The following is a 16236-nucleotide window of genomic DNA, read 5'->3' on the forward strand; positions in this document are numbered from 1 at the left end:
CTCTATGGTGTCTCTATGGTGTCTCTATGGTATCTCTATGGTGTCTCTATGGTGTCTCTATGGTGTCTCTATGATGTCTCTACGGTGTCTCTATGGTGTCTCTATGGTGTCTCTATGGTGTCTCTATGGTGTCTCTACGGTGTCTCTATGGTGTCTCTATGGTGTCTCTATGATGTCTCTACGGTATGTCGGTGCCCGCGGCGTCTCACCGTACACCACCAGCATGGTGTCGTAGTGGTCGGCGGCGCGGCCGTGCCGGTTGCCCACGTGGCAGCTGTAGGTGCCGTTGTCCTGGGGGCCCAGCGCCGGCAGCGTCAGGACCTCGCCCTCGGCGCGCGCCCGCGCCGGCAGCGACTCGTTCCCGCGGCTCCACGCGATCTCCGTGGGGCTGCAGTGGGGCAACGGGCACCCCATGGTGAACCCAGAGAGACCCCATGGTGACCACATGGTGAGCCCAGAGAGACCCCAGGGTGACCCCATGGTGAGCCCAGAGAGACCCCAGGGTGAACCCAGAGAGACCCCATGGTGAGCCCATGGTGAGCCCATGGTGAGCCCAGAGAGACCCCATGGTGACCCCATGGTGAGCCCATGGTGAGCCCATGGTGAGCCCAGAGAGACCCCATGGTGACCCCATGGTGAGCCCATGGTGAGCCCATGGTGAGCCCAGAGAGACCCCATGGTGACCCCATGGTGAGCCCATGGTGAGCCCATGGTGAGCCCAGAGAGACCCCATGGTGACCCCATGGTGAGCCCATGGTGAGCCCATGGTGAGCCCAGAGAGACCCCATGGTGACCCCATGGTGAGCCCAGAGAGACCCCATGGTGACCCCATGGTGAGCCCATGGTGAGCCCAGAGAGACCCCAGGGTGAACCCAGAGAGACCCCATGGTGAGCCCATGGTGACCCCACAATGACCCCATGGTGACCCCATGGTGACCCCATGGTGACCCCATAATGACCACATGGTGATCCCAGAGCAACCACATGGTGACCCCATGGTGACCCCAGAGCGACCCCATGGTGAGCCCAGAGAGACCCCATGGTGACCCCATGGTGACCCCGGAGTGACCCCATAATGACCCTATGGTGACCCCATAATGACCCCATGGTGACCCCGGAGCGACCCCATGGTGACCCCATAATGACCATATGGTGACCCCATAATGACCACATGGTGACCCCATAATGACCCCACAGTGACCCCACAGTGACCCCATAGTGACCCCATGGTAACCCCATAGTGACCCCATGGTGACACCATAATGACCCCACAGTGACCCCATAAAGACCACATGGTGACCCCAGAGTGACCTCATGTGACCCCATAATGACCCCATGGTGATCCCAGAGCAACCCCATGGTGACCCCATAATGACCACATGTTGACCCCAGAGTGACCCCATGGTAACCCCAGAGTGACCCCATAATGACCACATGGTGACCCCAGAGTGACCCCATGGTAACCCCAGAGTGACCCCATAATGACCACATGGTGACCCCAGAGCAACCCCTTGGTGACCCCAGAGCGACCCAATGGTGACCCCAGAATGAGCCCATGATGACCCCAGAGCCACCCCATGTTGACCCCATAATGACCCCATGGTGACCCCAGAGTGACCCCATAATGACCAAATGGTGACCCCAGAGTGACTCCATGGTGACCCCAGAGTGACCCCATGGTATGGTGACCTCATAATGACCACATGCTGACCCCAGAGTGACCCCATGGTGACCCCAGAGCGACCCCATGGTGACCCCATAATGACCACATGGTGACCCCAGAGTGACCCCATGGTGACCCCAGAGCGACCCCATGGTGACCCCATAATGACCATATGGTGACCCCAGAGCAACCTCATGTTGACCCCAGAGTGACCCCATGGTGACCCCATAATGACCACATGGTGACCCCAGAGCGACCTCATGTTGACCCCAGAGTGACCCCATGGTGACCCCATAATGACCACATGGTGACCCTCATGTTGACCCCAGAGTGACCCCATGGTGACCCCATAATGACCACATGGTGACCCCAGAGCGACCTCATGTTGACCCCAGAGTGACCCCATGGTGACCCCGGAGTGACCCCATCATGACCCCATGGTGACCCTGGACTGACCCCATGGTGACCCCATAATGACCCATGGTGACCCCAGAGTGACCCCATAATGACCCCATGGTGACCCCAGAGTGACCTCATTGTGACCCCAGGGTGACCCCATAGTCACCCCATCCTGACCCCAGGGTGACCCCAGAGTGGCCCCCATAGTGACCCCATGGTAACCCCATAGTGACCCCAGGGTGACCCCATGGTAACCCCAGAGTGACCCCATGGTAACCCCATAGTGACCCCCTTGTAACCCCACAGTAACTCCATAGTAACCCCATTGTACCACCATAGTAACCACATGGTAACCCCATAGTAACCTCATTGTCACCCCATAGTAACCCCAGTGTCCCCAGAGTAACACCGTATTAATCCCATAGTAACCCCATTGTAACCCCACTGTCACCCCATAGCAACCCCACTGTCCCCCCACAGCAACACCATAGCAACCCCATTGTCACCCCATAGTAACCCAATAGTTATCCCATTGTTACCCCATAGTAACCCCTTTGTCACCCCATAGTAACCCAATAGTTATCCCATTGTTACCCCATAGTAACCCCATTGTCACCCCATAGTAACCCAATAGTTATCCCATTGTCACCCCATAGTAACCCCTTTGTCACCCCACAGTAACCCCATTCTCCTCCTATTGTAACTCCATAGTAACCCCATTGTCACCCCATAGTAACCCAATAGTTATCCCATTGTTACCCCATAGTAACCCCTTTGTCACCCCATAGTAACCCAATAGTTATCCCATTGTTACCCCATAGTAACCCCTTTGTCACCCCATAGTAACAACCTTATCACCCTATAGCAACCACAATCGCACCCCACTGACACCCTATTGACAACCCATGGTGACAGCACGGGCACCCCATTGACACCCCGCTGTAACCCCATTGTAACCTCAGAGTAACCCCATTAGCACCCCATGGAGACCCCATAGGCACCCCATGGCCCCATAGGACGACACTCACCGGGGGTTGCCATTGACAGCACAGGTCAGCACCAAGGTGTCACCCTCCCGCAGGACACTCTGGGATGGGTGGATGCGGGCAGTGGGAGCGTCTATGGGGAGATGGGATATGGGACATGGGATGTGGACTATAGGGTATGGGGATATGGAATATGGGGAATGGGATACGGGGTATGGGGATATAGGGATATGGGGTGTGGGATATGGGGCATGGGGTATGGGATATGGGATATGGGGTATGGGACATGGGGTATGGGATATGGGATATGGGGTATGGGACATGGGGTATGGGATATGGGGCATGGGGTATGGGACATGGGGTATTGGGATAAAGGGGTATGGGGTATGGGATATGGGATATGGGGTATGGGACATGGGGTATGGGATATGGGGCAAGGGGTATGGGACATGGGGTATGGGGATAGAGGGATATGGGGTATGGGGTATGGGATATGGGATATGGGATATGGGGTATGGGGTATGGGATATGGGGTAAGGGGTATGGGGTATGGGATATGGGGCATAGCGTATGGGATATGGGATATAGGGTACAGGGTATGGGATACAGGATATGGGGTATGGGATATGGGATACAGGATATGGGCATACAGGGATATGGGATATGGAATATGGGATATAGGGATATGGGGTGTGGGATATGGGATATGGGGTATGGGGATATAGTGATATGGGGTATGGGGTATGGGATATGAGGTACAGGATATGGGGTATGGGATATGGGATACAGGATATGGGGATACAGGGATATGGGGTATGGGATACGGGGTATGGGGTATCGGATACGGGGTATGGGGATATAGGGATATGGGGTGTGGGGATATAGGGATACAGGGTATGGGGTATGGGATATGGGGTATGGGATATGGGATACAAGATACGGGGATACAGGGATATGGGGTATAGGGTATGGGATACGGGGTATGGGGATATAGGGATATGGGGTGTGGGATATGGGATAGGGGGTATGTGGTATGGGGTATGGAATACGGGGTATGGGGATATAGGGATATGGGGTATGGGGTATGGGATATGGGGTGTGGGGTACGGGGTATGGGGAGGCAGCACCAAGCTCATGGGACATAGGGCAGCCTCCAGGACTGGGTGGCATAGCCACAGGCAGGTGACATGTAACTAAATGGGGGGTGACAGCACCCATACCCCACACCCCATACCCCAACACCCTACATCCCATACCCCATATACCCCATACCCCATATACCCCACATCCCATACCCCATACCCCACATCCCATACCCCACACCCAATACCCCAACACCCTACATCCCATACCCCATACCCCAAATCCCATACCCACACCCCACACCCCATACCCCAACCCCCACCCCACATCCCAACCCCACATACCCCAACACCCAACCCCATACCCCATACCCCTACCCCATACCCCACATCCCATACCCGACACCCAATACCCCAACACCCTACATCCCATACCCCATACCCCAAATCCCATACCCCACACCACACATCCCATACCCCCTACCCCATACCCCACATCCCATACCCCACACCCCGTACCCATACCCCCTACCCCATACCCCACATCCCATACCCATAGCCCATACCCCAACACCCTGCATCCCATACCCCATATCCCATACCCCACATTCCATATCCTATATCCCATACCCCATATCTCACACCCCACACCCCATACCCAACACCCCACACCCCACATCCCACACCCCACACCCCATACCCCATATTCCATATCCTATACCCCATACCCCATATCTCACACCCCACACCCCATACCCCACACCCCACACCCCACACCCCATACCCCATACCCCATATTCCATATCCTATATCCCATACCCCATATCTCACACCCCACACCCCATACCCAACACCCCACACCCCACATCCCACACCCCACACCCCATACCCAATATTCCATATCCTATATCCCATACCCCATATCTCACACCCCACACCCCATACCCCATATCCCATACCCCACACCCCACACCCCCCACCCCACATCCCCCACCCCCCATACCCCACACCCCATACCCCATATTCCATATCCTATATCCCATACCCCATACCCCACATTCCATATCCTATATCCCATACCCCACACCCCACACCCCATACCCCATATCCCATATCCTATATCCCATACCCCATACCCCACATTCCATATCCTATATCCCATACCCCACACCCCACACCCCATACCCCATATCCCATATCCTATATCCCATACCCCATACCCCACATTCCATATCCTATATCCCATACCCCACACCCCATATTCCATATCCTATATCCCACACCCCATACCCCATATTCCATATCCTATATCCCATACCCCACACCCCATACCCCACACCCCATATTCCATATCCTATATCCCACACCCCATACCCCATATTCCATATCCTATATATACCCCACATCCCACACCCCACACCCCATATTCCATATCCTATATCCCACACCCCATACCCCATATTCCATATCCTATATCCCATCCCATACCCCACACCCCATATTCCATATCCTATATCCCACACCCCATACCCCATATTCCATATCCATATACCCCACACCCCACACCCCACACCCCATATTCCATATCCTATATCCCACACCCCATACCCCATATTCCATATCCTATATCCCATACCCCACACCCCATACCCCACACCCCATATTCCATATCCTATATCCCACACCCCATACCCCATATCCTATATCCCATACCCCACACCCCACACCCCATATCCCATACCCCATATTCCATATCCTATATCCCACACCCCACACCCCACATCCCATATCCTATATCCCATACCCCATATCTCACACCCCACATCCCATATCCTATATCCCATACCCCACACCCCACACCCCACACCCCACACCCCACATCCCATATCCTATATCCCATACCCCATATCTCACACCCCACACCCTACCCCATCCCCTCGCCAGCCCTCACACTGCACATCCAACATGTACTGGGTCTGGCGGCGCTGCCCCCGCGCCAGGGCCGGGTGCGAGGCCTCGCAGGTGACGATGGCTCCGTGATCGCGGCGCTCCACGCGGAGCCGCAGCACGTTCCGCTGCCGGAAAACCTTGCCCTGCAGCTCCCGGCTGCTGGAGCCTGCGGCGGGATGGGGGGGGAGGACAGGGACAATGGCCCAGAGCCCAGAGCCCAGAGCCCACACCCCATAGCCCATAGCCCATAGCCCATAGCCCATAGCCCATATCCCATAGCCCATAGCCCATATCCCATATCCCATATCCCATAGCCCATATCCCATATCCCATATCCCATAGCCCATAGCCCATAGCCCATATCCCATATCCCATATCCCATACCCCATATCCCATATCCCATATCCCATACCCCATATCCCATATCCCATATCTCATAGCCCACACACCATATCCCACATCCCATATCCCATACCCCATATCCCATAGCCCATATCCCATAGCCCATATCCCACACCCCATATCCCACACCCCATACCCCATATCCCATATCCCGTAGCCCACACCCCATATCCCATACCCCATAGCCCACATCCCATATCCCATACCCCATATCCCATAGCCCATTTCCCATAGCCCATATCCCACACCCCATATCCCACACCCCATACCCCATATCCCATATCCCATATCCCACACACCCCATATCCCATACCCCATATCCCACACCCCATATCCCATACCCCATATCCCATAGCCCATATCCCACACCCCATATCCCACACCCCATATCCCACACCCCATACCCCATATCCCATATCCCATATCCCATAGCCCACACCCCATATCCCATACCCCATAGCCCACATCCCATATCCCATAGCCCATATCCCATAGCCCATATCCCACACCCCATATCCCACACCCCATACCCCATATCCCATATCCCGTAGCCCACACCCCATACCCCATATCCCACACCCCATATCCCACACCCCATATCCCACACCCCATATCCCACACCCCATATCCCACACCCCATACCCCATATCCCATATCCCGTAGCCCACACCCCATATCCCATACCCCATAGCCCATACCCCATACACCATATCCCACACCCCACACCCACACCCACACCCCACACCCCACACCCCATCCCCACTGCCCCACGCCACTGCTCTCACCCGGCAGCTCCCTCCGGTCCCGGTACCAGCGCAGCGTTGCCGGGGGCCGGGCTCTTGGCACCACGCAGCTCAGCTCCAGCTCCGCTCCCTCCACCGCCGCCGTGCTCCCTCCAGCGGGTCCTCGGGGGCACTGCCGCAATGCCGGCCCATTGGGTGCCACACTGAGGCCCATTGGGTGCCATTGAGGGACACTGAGGCACTGCGGTCCCATTGAGGGGCACTGAGTCCCATTGGGGCAGCCCATTGGGTCCCATTGAGGCCCAATGGGTGCCATTGAGGAGTCCCATTGAGGGACACTGAGGCCCATTGGGTGCCATTGAGGGACACTGAGGCCCATTGGGTCCCATTGAGGGACACTGAGTCCCATTGGGTGCCATTGAGGGACACCGAGGCCCAATGGGTCCCATTGAGGGACACTGAGGCCCAATGGGTGCCATTGAGGGACACCGAGGCCCATTGGGTGCCATTGAGGGACACCGAGTCCCATTGGGTGCCATTGAGGGGCACTGAGTCCCATTGGGTGCCATTGAGGGACACTGAGTCCCACTGAGGGACACCGAGTCCCATTGAGTGCCATTGAGGGACACTGAGTCCCAATGGGTGCCATTGAGGAACACCGAGTCCCATTGAGGGACACCGAGTCCCATTGGGTGCCATTGAGGGACACTGAGTCCCATTGAGGGACACCGAGTCCCATTGGGTGCCACTGAGGGACACTGAGTCCCATTGGGTGCCATTGAGGGACACTGAGTCCCATTGAGTGCCATTGAGGGACACTGAGTCCCATTGGGTGCCATTGAGGGACACTGAGGCCCATTGGGTGCCATTGAGTCCCATTGGGTGCCATTGAGTACCACTCAGTCCCATTGGGTGCCATTGAGTCCCATTGGGTGCCATTGAGTCCCATTCAGTCCCACTGGGTGCCATTGAGTCCCACTGAGTCCCATTGAATTGTTTTCTGTCCCATTGAGTCCTACTCTGCCCCATTGAGTCCTACTCTGCCCCATTGAGTCCTACTCTGCCCCATTGAGTCCCATTGTGTCCAGTTGAGTCCCATTAACCCCCCATTGAGTCCGACTGGGTCCCATTGATTCCCACTGAGTCCCATTGAGTCGTCCTGTGCCCCATTGAGTCCCATTGAATCCCTTGAGTCCCATTGACTCCCCATTGAGTCCCACTGTGCCCCATTGAGTCCCATTGTGCCCCATTGAGTCCCATTGTGCCCCATTGAGTCCCAGTGATTCACATGGTGGCCAATTGTGTCCATTTGAGACCCATCAACTCCCATCTCCCCATTGTGTCCCATTGAGTCCCACTGACTCTCACGGTGTCCCATTGTGCCCCATCACATCCCATTGAGTCCCATGGTGTCCCATTGAGTCCCCATTGAGTCCCATGGTGTCCCATCACATCCCATTGAGTCCCATGGTGTCCCATTGAGTCCCATAGACTCCCATGTCCCCATTGTGCCCCATTGATTCCCATTGAGTCCCACTGACTCACATGGTGGCCCATTGTGTCCCATCACATCCCATTGAGTCCCATGGTGTCCCATTGAGTCCAATGGTGTCCCATTGAGTCCCATGGTGTCCCATTGATTCCCATTGAGTCCCACTGACTCACATGGTGGCCCATTGTGTCCCATCGCATCCCATTGAGTCCCATGGTGTCCCATCGACTCCCATGCCCCCATTGTGTCCCCTTGATTCCCATTGAGTCCCACTGACTCTCACGGTGTCCCATTGAGTCCCATGGTGTCCCATTGATTCCCATTGAGTCCCACTGACTCACATGGTGGCCCATTGTGTCCCATCGCATCCCATTGAGTCCCACTGACTCCCATGGTCTCCCATTGTGTACCATTGATTCCCATTGACTCCCATGGTGTCCCATTGTGTCCATTGTGTCCCATTGATTCCCATGTTGTCCCATTGAGTCCCACTGACTCCCATGGTGTCCCACTGTGTCCCATTGATTCCCACTGACTCCCATGGTGTCCTATTGATCCCCATTGTGTCCCATTGAGTCCCACTGATTCCCATGTTGTCCCATTGAGTCCCACTGACTCCCATGGTCTCCCATTGTGTCCTATTGATCCCCATTGACTCCCATGGTGTCCCACTGTGTCCCATTGATTCCCATTGAATCCCATGGTCTCCCATTGTGTCCTATTGATCCCCATTGACTCCCACTGTGGCCCATTGATTCACGTTGACTCCCATGGGGTCCCGTTGAGTCCCATTGTGCCCCATTGAGTCCCACTGACTCCCATGGTCTCCCCTTGTGTCCTATTGATTCCCATTGACTCCCATGGTGTCCCATTGAGTCTCATTGACACCCATTGTGAACCATTGATTCACGTTGACTCCCACGGGGTCCCGTTGCATCCTATTGTGTCCCAATGTGTCCCATTGAGTCCCATTGTGTCCTATTGATTCCCATTGACTCCCATGGTGTCCCATTGAGTCCCATTGATTCCCATTGACTCCCATGGTGTCCCATTGAGTCCCATTGTGTCCTATTGATTCCCATTGACACCCATTGTGTCCTGTTGATTCCCATTGACTCCCTTGGTGTCCTATTGATCCCCATTGACTCCCATGGTGTCCCATTGAGTCTCATTGACACCCATTGTGTACCATTGATTCACGTTGACTCCCATGGGGTCCTGTTGCACCCTATTGTGTCCCATGGTGTCCCATTGATTCCCATTGATTCCCATTGACTCCCATGGTGTCCCATTGACTCCCATTGTGTCCTATTGATTCCCATTGACTCCCTTGGTCTCCCATTGTGTCCTATTGATTCCCATTGACTCCCATTGTGGCCCATTGAGTCTCATTGACTCCCATTGTGTACCATTGATTTACGTTGACTCCCATGGGGTCCCGTTGAGTCCTATTGCGTCCCATGGTGTCCAATTGAGTCCTACTGATTCCCATTGACTCCCATGGTGTCCCATTGATTCCCATTGACTCCCATGGGGTCCCGTTGAGTCCCCATTGATTCCCATTGACTCCCATGTTGTTCCATTGAGTCCCAATGACTCCCATGGTGTCCTATTGATTCCCATTGACTCCCATGGTGTCCCATTGTGTCCTATTGATTCCCATTGAGTCCCATTGATTCCCACTGACTCCCATGGTCTCCCATTGTGTCCTATTGATTCCCATTGAGTCCCATTGATTCCCACTGACTCCCATGGTCTCCCATTGTGTACCATAGATTCCCATTGACTCCCATGGTGTCCCATTGACTCCCATGGGGTCCCGTTGAGTCCCCATTGATTCCCATTGACTCCCATGTTGTTCCATTGAGTCCCAATGTGTCCCACGGTGTCCCATTGTGTCCTATTGATTCCCATTGACTCCCATGGTGTCCCATTGTGTCCTATTGATTTCCCATTGATTTCCACTGACTCCCATGGTCTCCCATTGTGTACCATAGATTCCCATTGACTCCCATGGTGTCCCATTGACTCCCATGGGGTCCCGTTGAGTCCCCATTGATTCCCATTGACTCCCATGTTGTTCCATTGAGTCCCAATGTCTCCCACGGTGTCCCATTGTGTTCTATTGATTCCCATTGACTCCCATGGTGTCCCATTGTGTCCTATTGATTCCCATTGAGCCCCATTGATTCCCACTGACTCCCATGGTCTCCCATTGTTTACCATAGATTCCCATTGACTCCCATGGTGTCCTATTGATTCCCATTGTGTCCCATTGAGTCCCACTGACTCCCATTGTGGCCCAGTGTGTGTGCCATTGAGTCTCATTTACTCCCATTGTGTCCTATTGATTCCCATTGACTCCCATTGTGGCCTAGTGTGTGCCATTGAGTCCCATTGACTCCCATGGTGTCCCATTGTGTCCTATTGATTCCCATTGAGTCCCACTGACTCCCATGGTCTCCCATTGTGTCCCATTGATCCCCATTGACTCCCATGGTGTCCCATTGATTCCCATTGACTCCCATGGTCTCCCATTGTGTCCTATTGATTCCCATTGACTCCCATTGTGTACCCTTGACTCCCATGGGGTCCCATTGATTCCCATTGACTCCCATTGTGTCCCATTGACTCCCATTGTGTACCCTTAACTCCCATGGGGTCCCATTGAGTCCCATTGACTCCCATGGGGTCCCATTGAGTCCCATTGTGTCCCATTGATTCCCATTGACTCCCATGGGGTCCCATTGAGTCCCATTGTGCCCCATTGATTCCCATTGACTCCCATGGGTTCCCATTGACTCCCATTGTGCCCCATTGACTCCCATTGTATACCCTTGACTCCCATGGTGTCCCATTGAGTCCCATTGATTCCCATTGACTCCCATGGGGTCCCATTGAGTCCCATTGTGTCCCATTGATTCCCATTGACTCCCATGGGTTCCCATTGACTCCCATTGTGCCCCATTGACTCCCATTGTGTACCCTTGACTCCCATGATGTCCCATTGAGTCCCATTGATTCCCATTGACTCCCATGGGGTCCCATTGAGTCCCATTGTGTCCCATTGATTCCCATTGACTCTCATGGGTTCCCATTGACTCCCATTGTGCCCCATTGACTCCCATTGTGTACCCTTGACTCCCATGGTGTCCCATTGAGTCCCATTGATTCCCATTGACTCCCATGGGGTCCCATTGAGTCCCATTGTGTCCCATTGATTCCCATTGACTCCCATGGGGTCCCATTGACTCCCATTGTGCCCCATTGACTCCCATTGTGTACCCTTGACTCCCATGGTGTCCCATTGAGTCCCATTGATTCCCATTGACTCCCATGGGGTCCCATTGAGTCCCATTGTGTCCCATTGATTCCCATTGACTCCCATGGGTTCCCATTGACTCCCATTGTGCCCCATTGACTCCCATTGTGTACCCTTGACTCCCATGATGTCCCATTGAGTCCCATTGATTCCCATTGACTCCCATGGGGTCCCATTGAGTCCCATTGTGTCCCATTGATTCCCATTGACTCCCATGGGTTCCCATTGACTCCCATTGTGCCCCATTGACTCCCATTGTGTACCCTTGACTCCCATGATGTCCCATTGAGTCCCATTGATTCCCATTGACTCCCATGGGGTCCCATTGACTCCCATTGTGCCCCATTGACTCCCAGCTCTTACCCAGCACGGTGAGGGTGGCGATCTGGTGGTGGGTGGCCTCGGTGTACAGCTGGCAGTAGTAACCACCCTCGTCCTCCAACCGGGCCCGCGCCAGGCGCAGCCGCAGCCGCCGCCGGCTGAACTCCACCAGCTGGAACCGCTCGTCCTTCAGCGCTGCGGGCACAGGGCCGGGGGGTCACCCATGGCGTTCTAGGGGCACCCCACGGGGTTCTAGGGGCACCTCATGGGGTTCTAGGGGCACCCTATGGGGTTATGTGGGCATCCTATGGGGTTATGGGGATGCCCTATGGGGTCATGTGGGCAATCCATGGGGTTATAAGGGCACCCCATGGAGTCATGCGGGCACCCTATGGGGTTCTATGGGCAACCTATGGGGTTCTATGAATACCCTATGGGGTTCTATGGGCACCCCATGGCGTTATATGGGTACCCTATGGGGTTCTATGGGCACCCCATGGGGTTTTAACGGTACTCTATGGGGTTATATGGTCAACCTATGGGGTTATGTAGTCACCCTATGGGGTTATGTGGGCAATCCATGGAGTCATGCGGGCACCCTATGGGGTTCTATGGGCAACCTATGGGGTTCTATGAATACCCTATGGGGTTCTGTGGGCACCCCATGGCGTTATATGGGTACCCTATGGGGTTCTATGGGCACCCCATGGGGTTCTACAGGTACTCTATGGGGTTATATGGCCAACCTATGGGGTTATGTAGTCACCCTATGGGGTTACGTGGGCAATCCATGGAGTCATGCGGGCACCCTATGGAGTTCTATGGGCAATCTATGGGGTCCTATGGGCACTCCATGGCGTTCTACAGGTACTCTATAGGGTTCTATGGTCACCCTATGGGGTTATGTGGACAATCTATGGGGTTATAAGGGCACCCCATGGAGTCATGTGGGCACCCTATGGGGTTCTACGTGTACTCTATGGGGTTGTATGGTCACCCTATGGGGTCATATGGGCACCCCATGGGGTTCTACAGGCACTCTATGGGGTTATATGGGTACCCTATGGGGTTACATGGGCACCCCATGGGGTTATACGGGCACTCTATGGGGTTATGTGGGCAATCTATGGGGTTATAAGGGCACCCCATGGAGTAATTAGGGCACCCTGTGGGGTTCTATGGGCACCCTAAGGGCTTATATAGGCACCTCATGGGGTTCTATGGGCACCCTATGGGGTTCTATGGGCACCCTATGGGGTTACATGGGCACCCTATGGGGTTATATGGGCACCCTATGGGGTTACATGGGCACCCTATGGGGTTATATGGGCACCCTATGGGGTTATATGGGTACCCTATGGGGTTACATGGGCACCCTATGGGGTTATATGGGCACCCTATGGGGTTATATGGGTACCCTATGGGGTTACATGGGCACTCTATGGGGTTATATGGGTACCCTATGGGGTTACATGGGCACCCTATGGGGTTATATGGGCACCCTATGGGGTTATATGGGTACCCTATGGGGTTACATGGGCACTCTATGGGGTTATATGGGTACCCTATGGGGTTACATGGGCACCCCTTGTGGGGGACACAGCCAACTTATGGGGTCCTACAGCCACGCCGTGGGGACCTGTGGCCACCATAGGGACATTGTAGGGCCCTGTGGTCACCCTTTGGACACCGTGGCCACCCCAAGGACCCCATTCCCCCCATTGCCCCATAGCGCCCATTCCCCCCATAACCCGCCTTATCCCCATGGTGCCCATGACCCCCATAGCCTCTGTTGCCCCATTGGCCATTACCCCCATTATCCCCATTACCCGCATTGCCCACATAGCCCCCATTGCCCCCATTGCCCCCCTTATCCCCATTGCTCCCATTACCCCCATTGCCCCTGTTATCCCCATTACCCCATAGCCCCCATTGCCCCCATTACCCCCATTACACCATAGCCCCCATCACCCCCATTACCCCCATAACCCCCACTACCCCCATTCACCCCCCCGTTACCCCATCACCCCCATCATGCCCATTACCCCATAGCCCCCATCACCCCCATTACCCCATCAACCCCCGTTACCCCATCACCCCCATCACTACCATTACCCCATAGCCCCCATCACCCCCATTACCCCCATTACCCCATCACCCCCATTACCCCATACCCCCCATTACCCCCATTACCCCCCATCCCCCACCCCCATTACCCCCCATTTCCCCCATTCCCCCCATTACCCCACTGCCCCCATTCCCCCTATTGCCCCCATTACCCCCATTATCCCATTGACCCCCATTACCCCATTGAACCCCATTACCCCCATTACCCCATTGACCCCCATTACCCCCATTACCCCCATTACCCCATTGCCCCCCATTGCACCCCATTACCCCATTACCCCCATTACCCCCATTACCCCATTGCCCCCCATTACCCCCCATTACCCCCATTACCCCCATTACCCCCATTACCCCCCATTACCCCATTACCCCCATTACCCCCATTACCCCCACTGACCCCATTACCCCCCATTACCCCCATTACCCCCATTGCCCCCCATAGACCCCCATTACCCCCCATTACCCCCATTACCCCCATTACCCCCATTACCCCCCATTACCCCCATTACCCCCCATTGCCCCCATTGTCCCCATTGCCCCCATTACTCCCCACTGCCCTGTTACCCCATTGCCCCCATTACTCCCCATTGCCCCATTACCCCTCATCGCCCCCATTGCCCCCATATCCCCCATTACCCCCATTACCCCATTACCCCCATTCACCCCCATTACCCCATTACCCCCATTACCCCCATAGCCCCCCATTACCCCCATAGCCCCCATCACCCCCATTACCCCATAACCCCCATTACCCCATAGCCCCCATCACCCCCATTACCCCATAACCCCCATCACCCCCATTACCCCATAACCCCCGTTACCCCCATTGCCCCCATAACCCTCACTACCCCCGTTACCCCCATTACCCCATAGACCCCGTTACCCCATAGCCCCCATCACCCCCATTACCCCATAACCCCCATTACCCCATCACCCCCATCACCCCCATTACCCCATAACCCCCATTACCCCATAGCCCCCATCACCCCCATTACCCCATAGCCCCCATAACCCCCATTACCCCATCACCCCCATTACCCCATAGCCCCCATAACCCCCAATAACCCCCATAGCCCCCATAACCCCCATAACCCCCATCACCCCCATCACCCCATAACCCCCGTTACCCCATAAGCCCCGTTACCCCACGGCCCTCACCGCGGGTGCCATTGAAGAACAGCGTTTGCCGCGCGGGGTTCTGGATGACCACGATGGAGCCGTCGTAGTGGTGCAGGTGACACGTGATCTCCGCCGTGCCGCCCTCCAGCACCGTCACGTTCTCGGCCTGCACCTCCTGCCCGTGGCCTGCAACGGGAACGGGAAGTGTGGGGCGGGGTTGGGGGGGGTGTGGGGTGTGGGGTGTGGGGGGTATATGGGGTATGGGGGGTATGGGGTGTGGGATATGGGATATGGGGTGTGGGGTATGGGGTATGGGGGGTATATGGGGTATGTGGGGTATGGGGGGTATGGGGTGTGGGATATGGGGTATGGGGTGTGGGGTATGGGGGGTATATGGGGTATGGGGTGTGGGATATGGGATATGGGGTGTGGAGTATGGGATATGGGATATGGGGTATGGGGTGTGGGGTATGGGGTATGTGGGGTATGGGGTATATGGGGTATGGTGTATGGGGGGTATATGGGGTATGGGATATGGGGTGTGGGGTATGGGATATGGGGGGTATATGGGGTATGGGGTGTGGGATATGGGGTGTGGGATATGGGATATGGGGGGTATATGGGGTATGG

The 16236-nt window shown here is 55.3% G+C and overlaps 1 protein-coding gene across 1 annotated transcript; it reads right to left on the reverse strand.

Annotated features, from left to right (window-relative positions):
* Positions 1 to 209: 209 nt before the first annotated feature.
* Positions 210 to 15799, reverse strand: CADM4 (cell adhesion molecule 4; the record flags this gene model as incomplete). Its single annotated transcript, XM_057423561.1, has 6 exons — positions 210 to 388; positions 3091 to 3181; positions 6082 to 6246; positions 7268 to 7387; positions 12403 to 12555; positions 15646 to 15799. Coding segments are annotated over 6 exons (862 nt in total), but the record flags the coding sequence as incomplete, so codon positions are not given.
* Positions 15800 to 16236: the final 437 nt, after the last annotated feature.

The sequence above is a fragment of the Pezoporus wallicus genome, unplaced genomic scaffold, assembly GCF_028554395.1.
Source record: "Pezoporus wallicus isolate ANWC-B61680 ecotype Strahan unplaced genomic scaffold, APGP_CSIRO_Pwel_v1 contig_13163, whole genome shotgun sequence".
NCBI lineage: Eukaryota > Metazoa > Chordata > Aves > Psittaciformes > Psittacidae > Pezoporus > Pezoporus wallicus.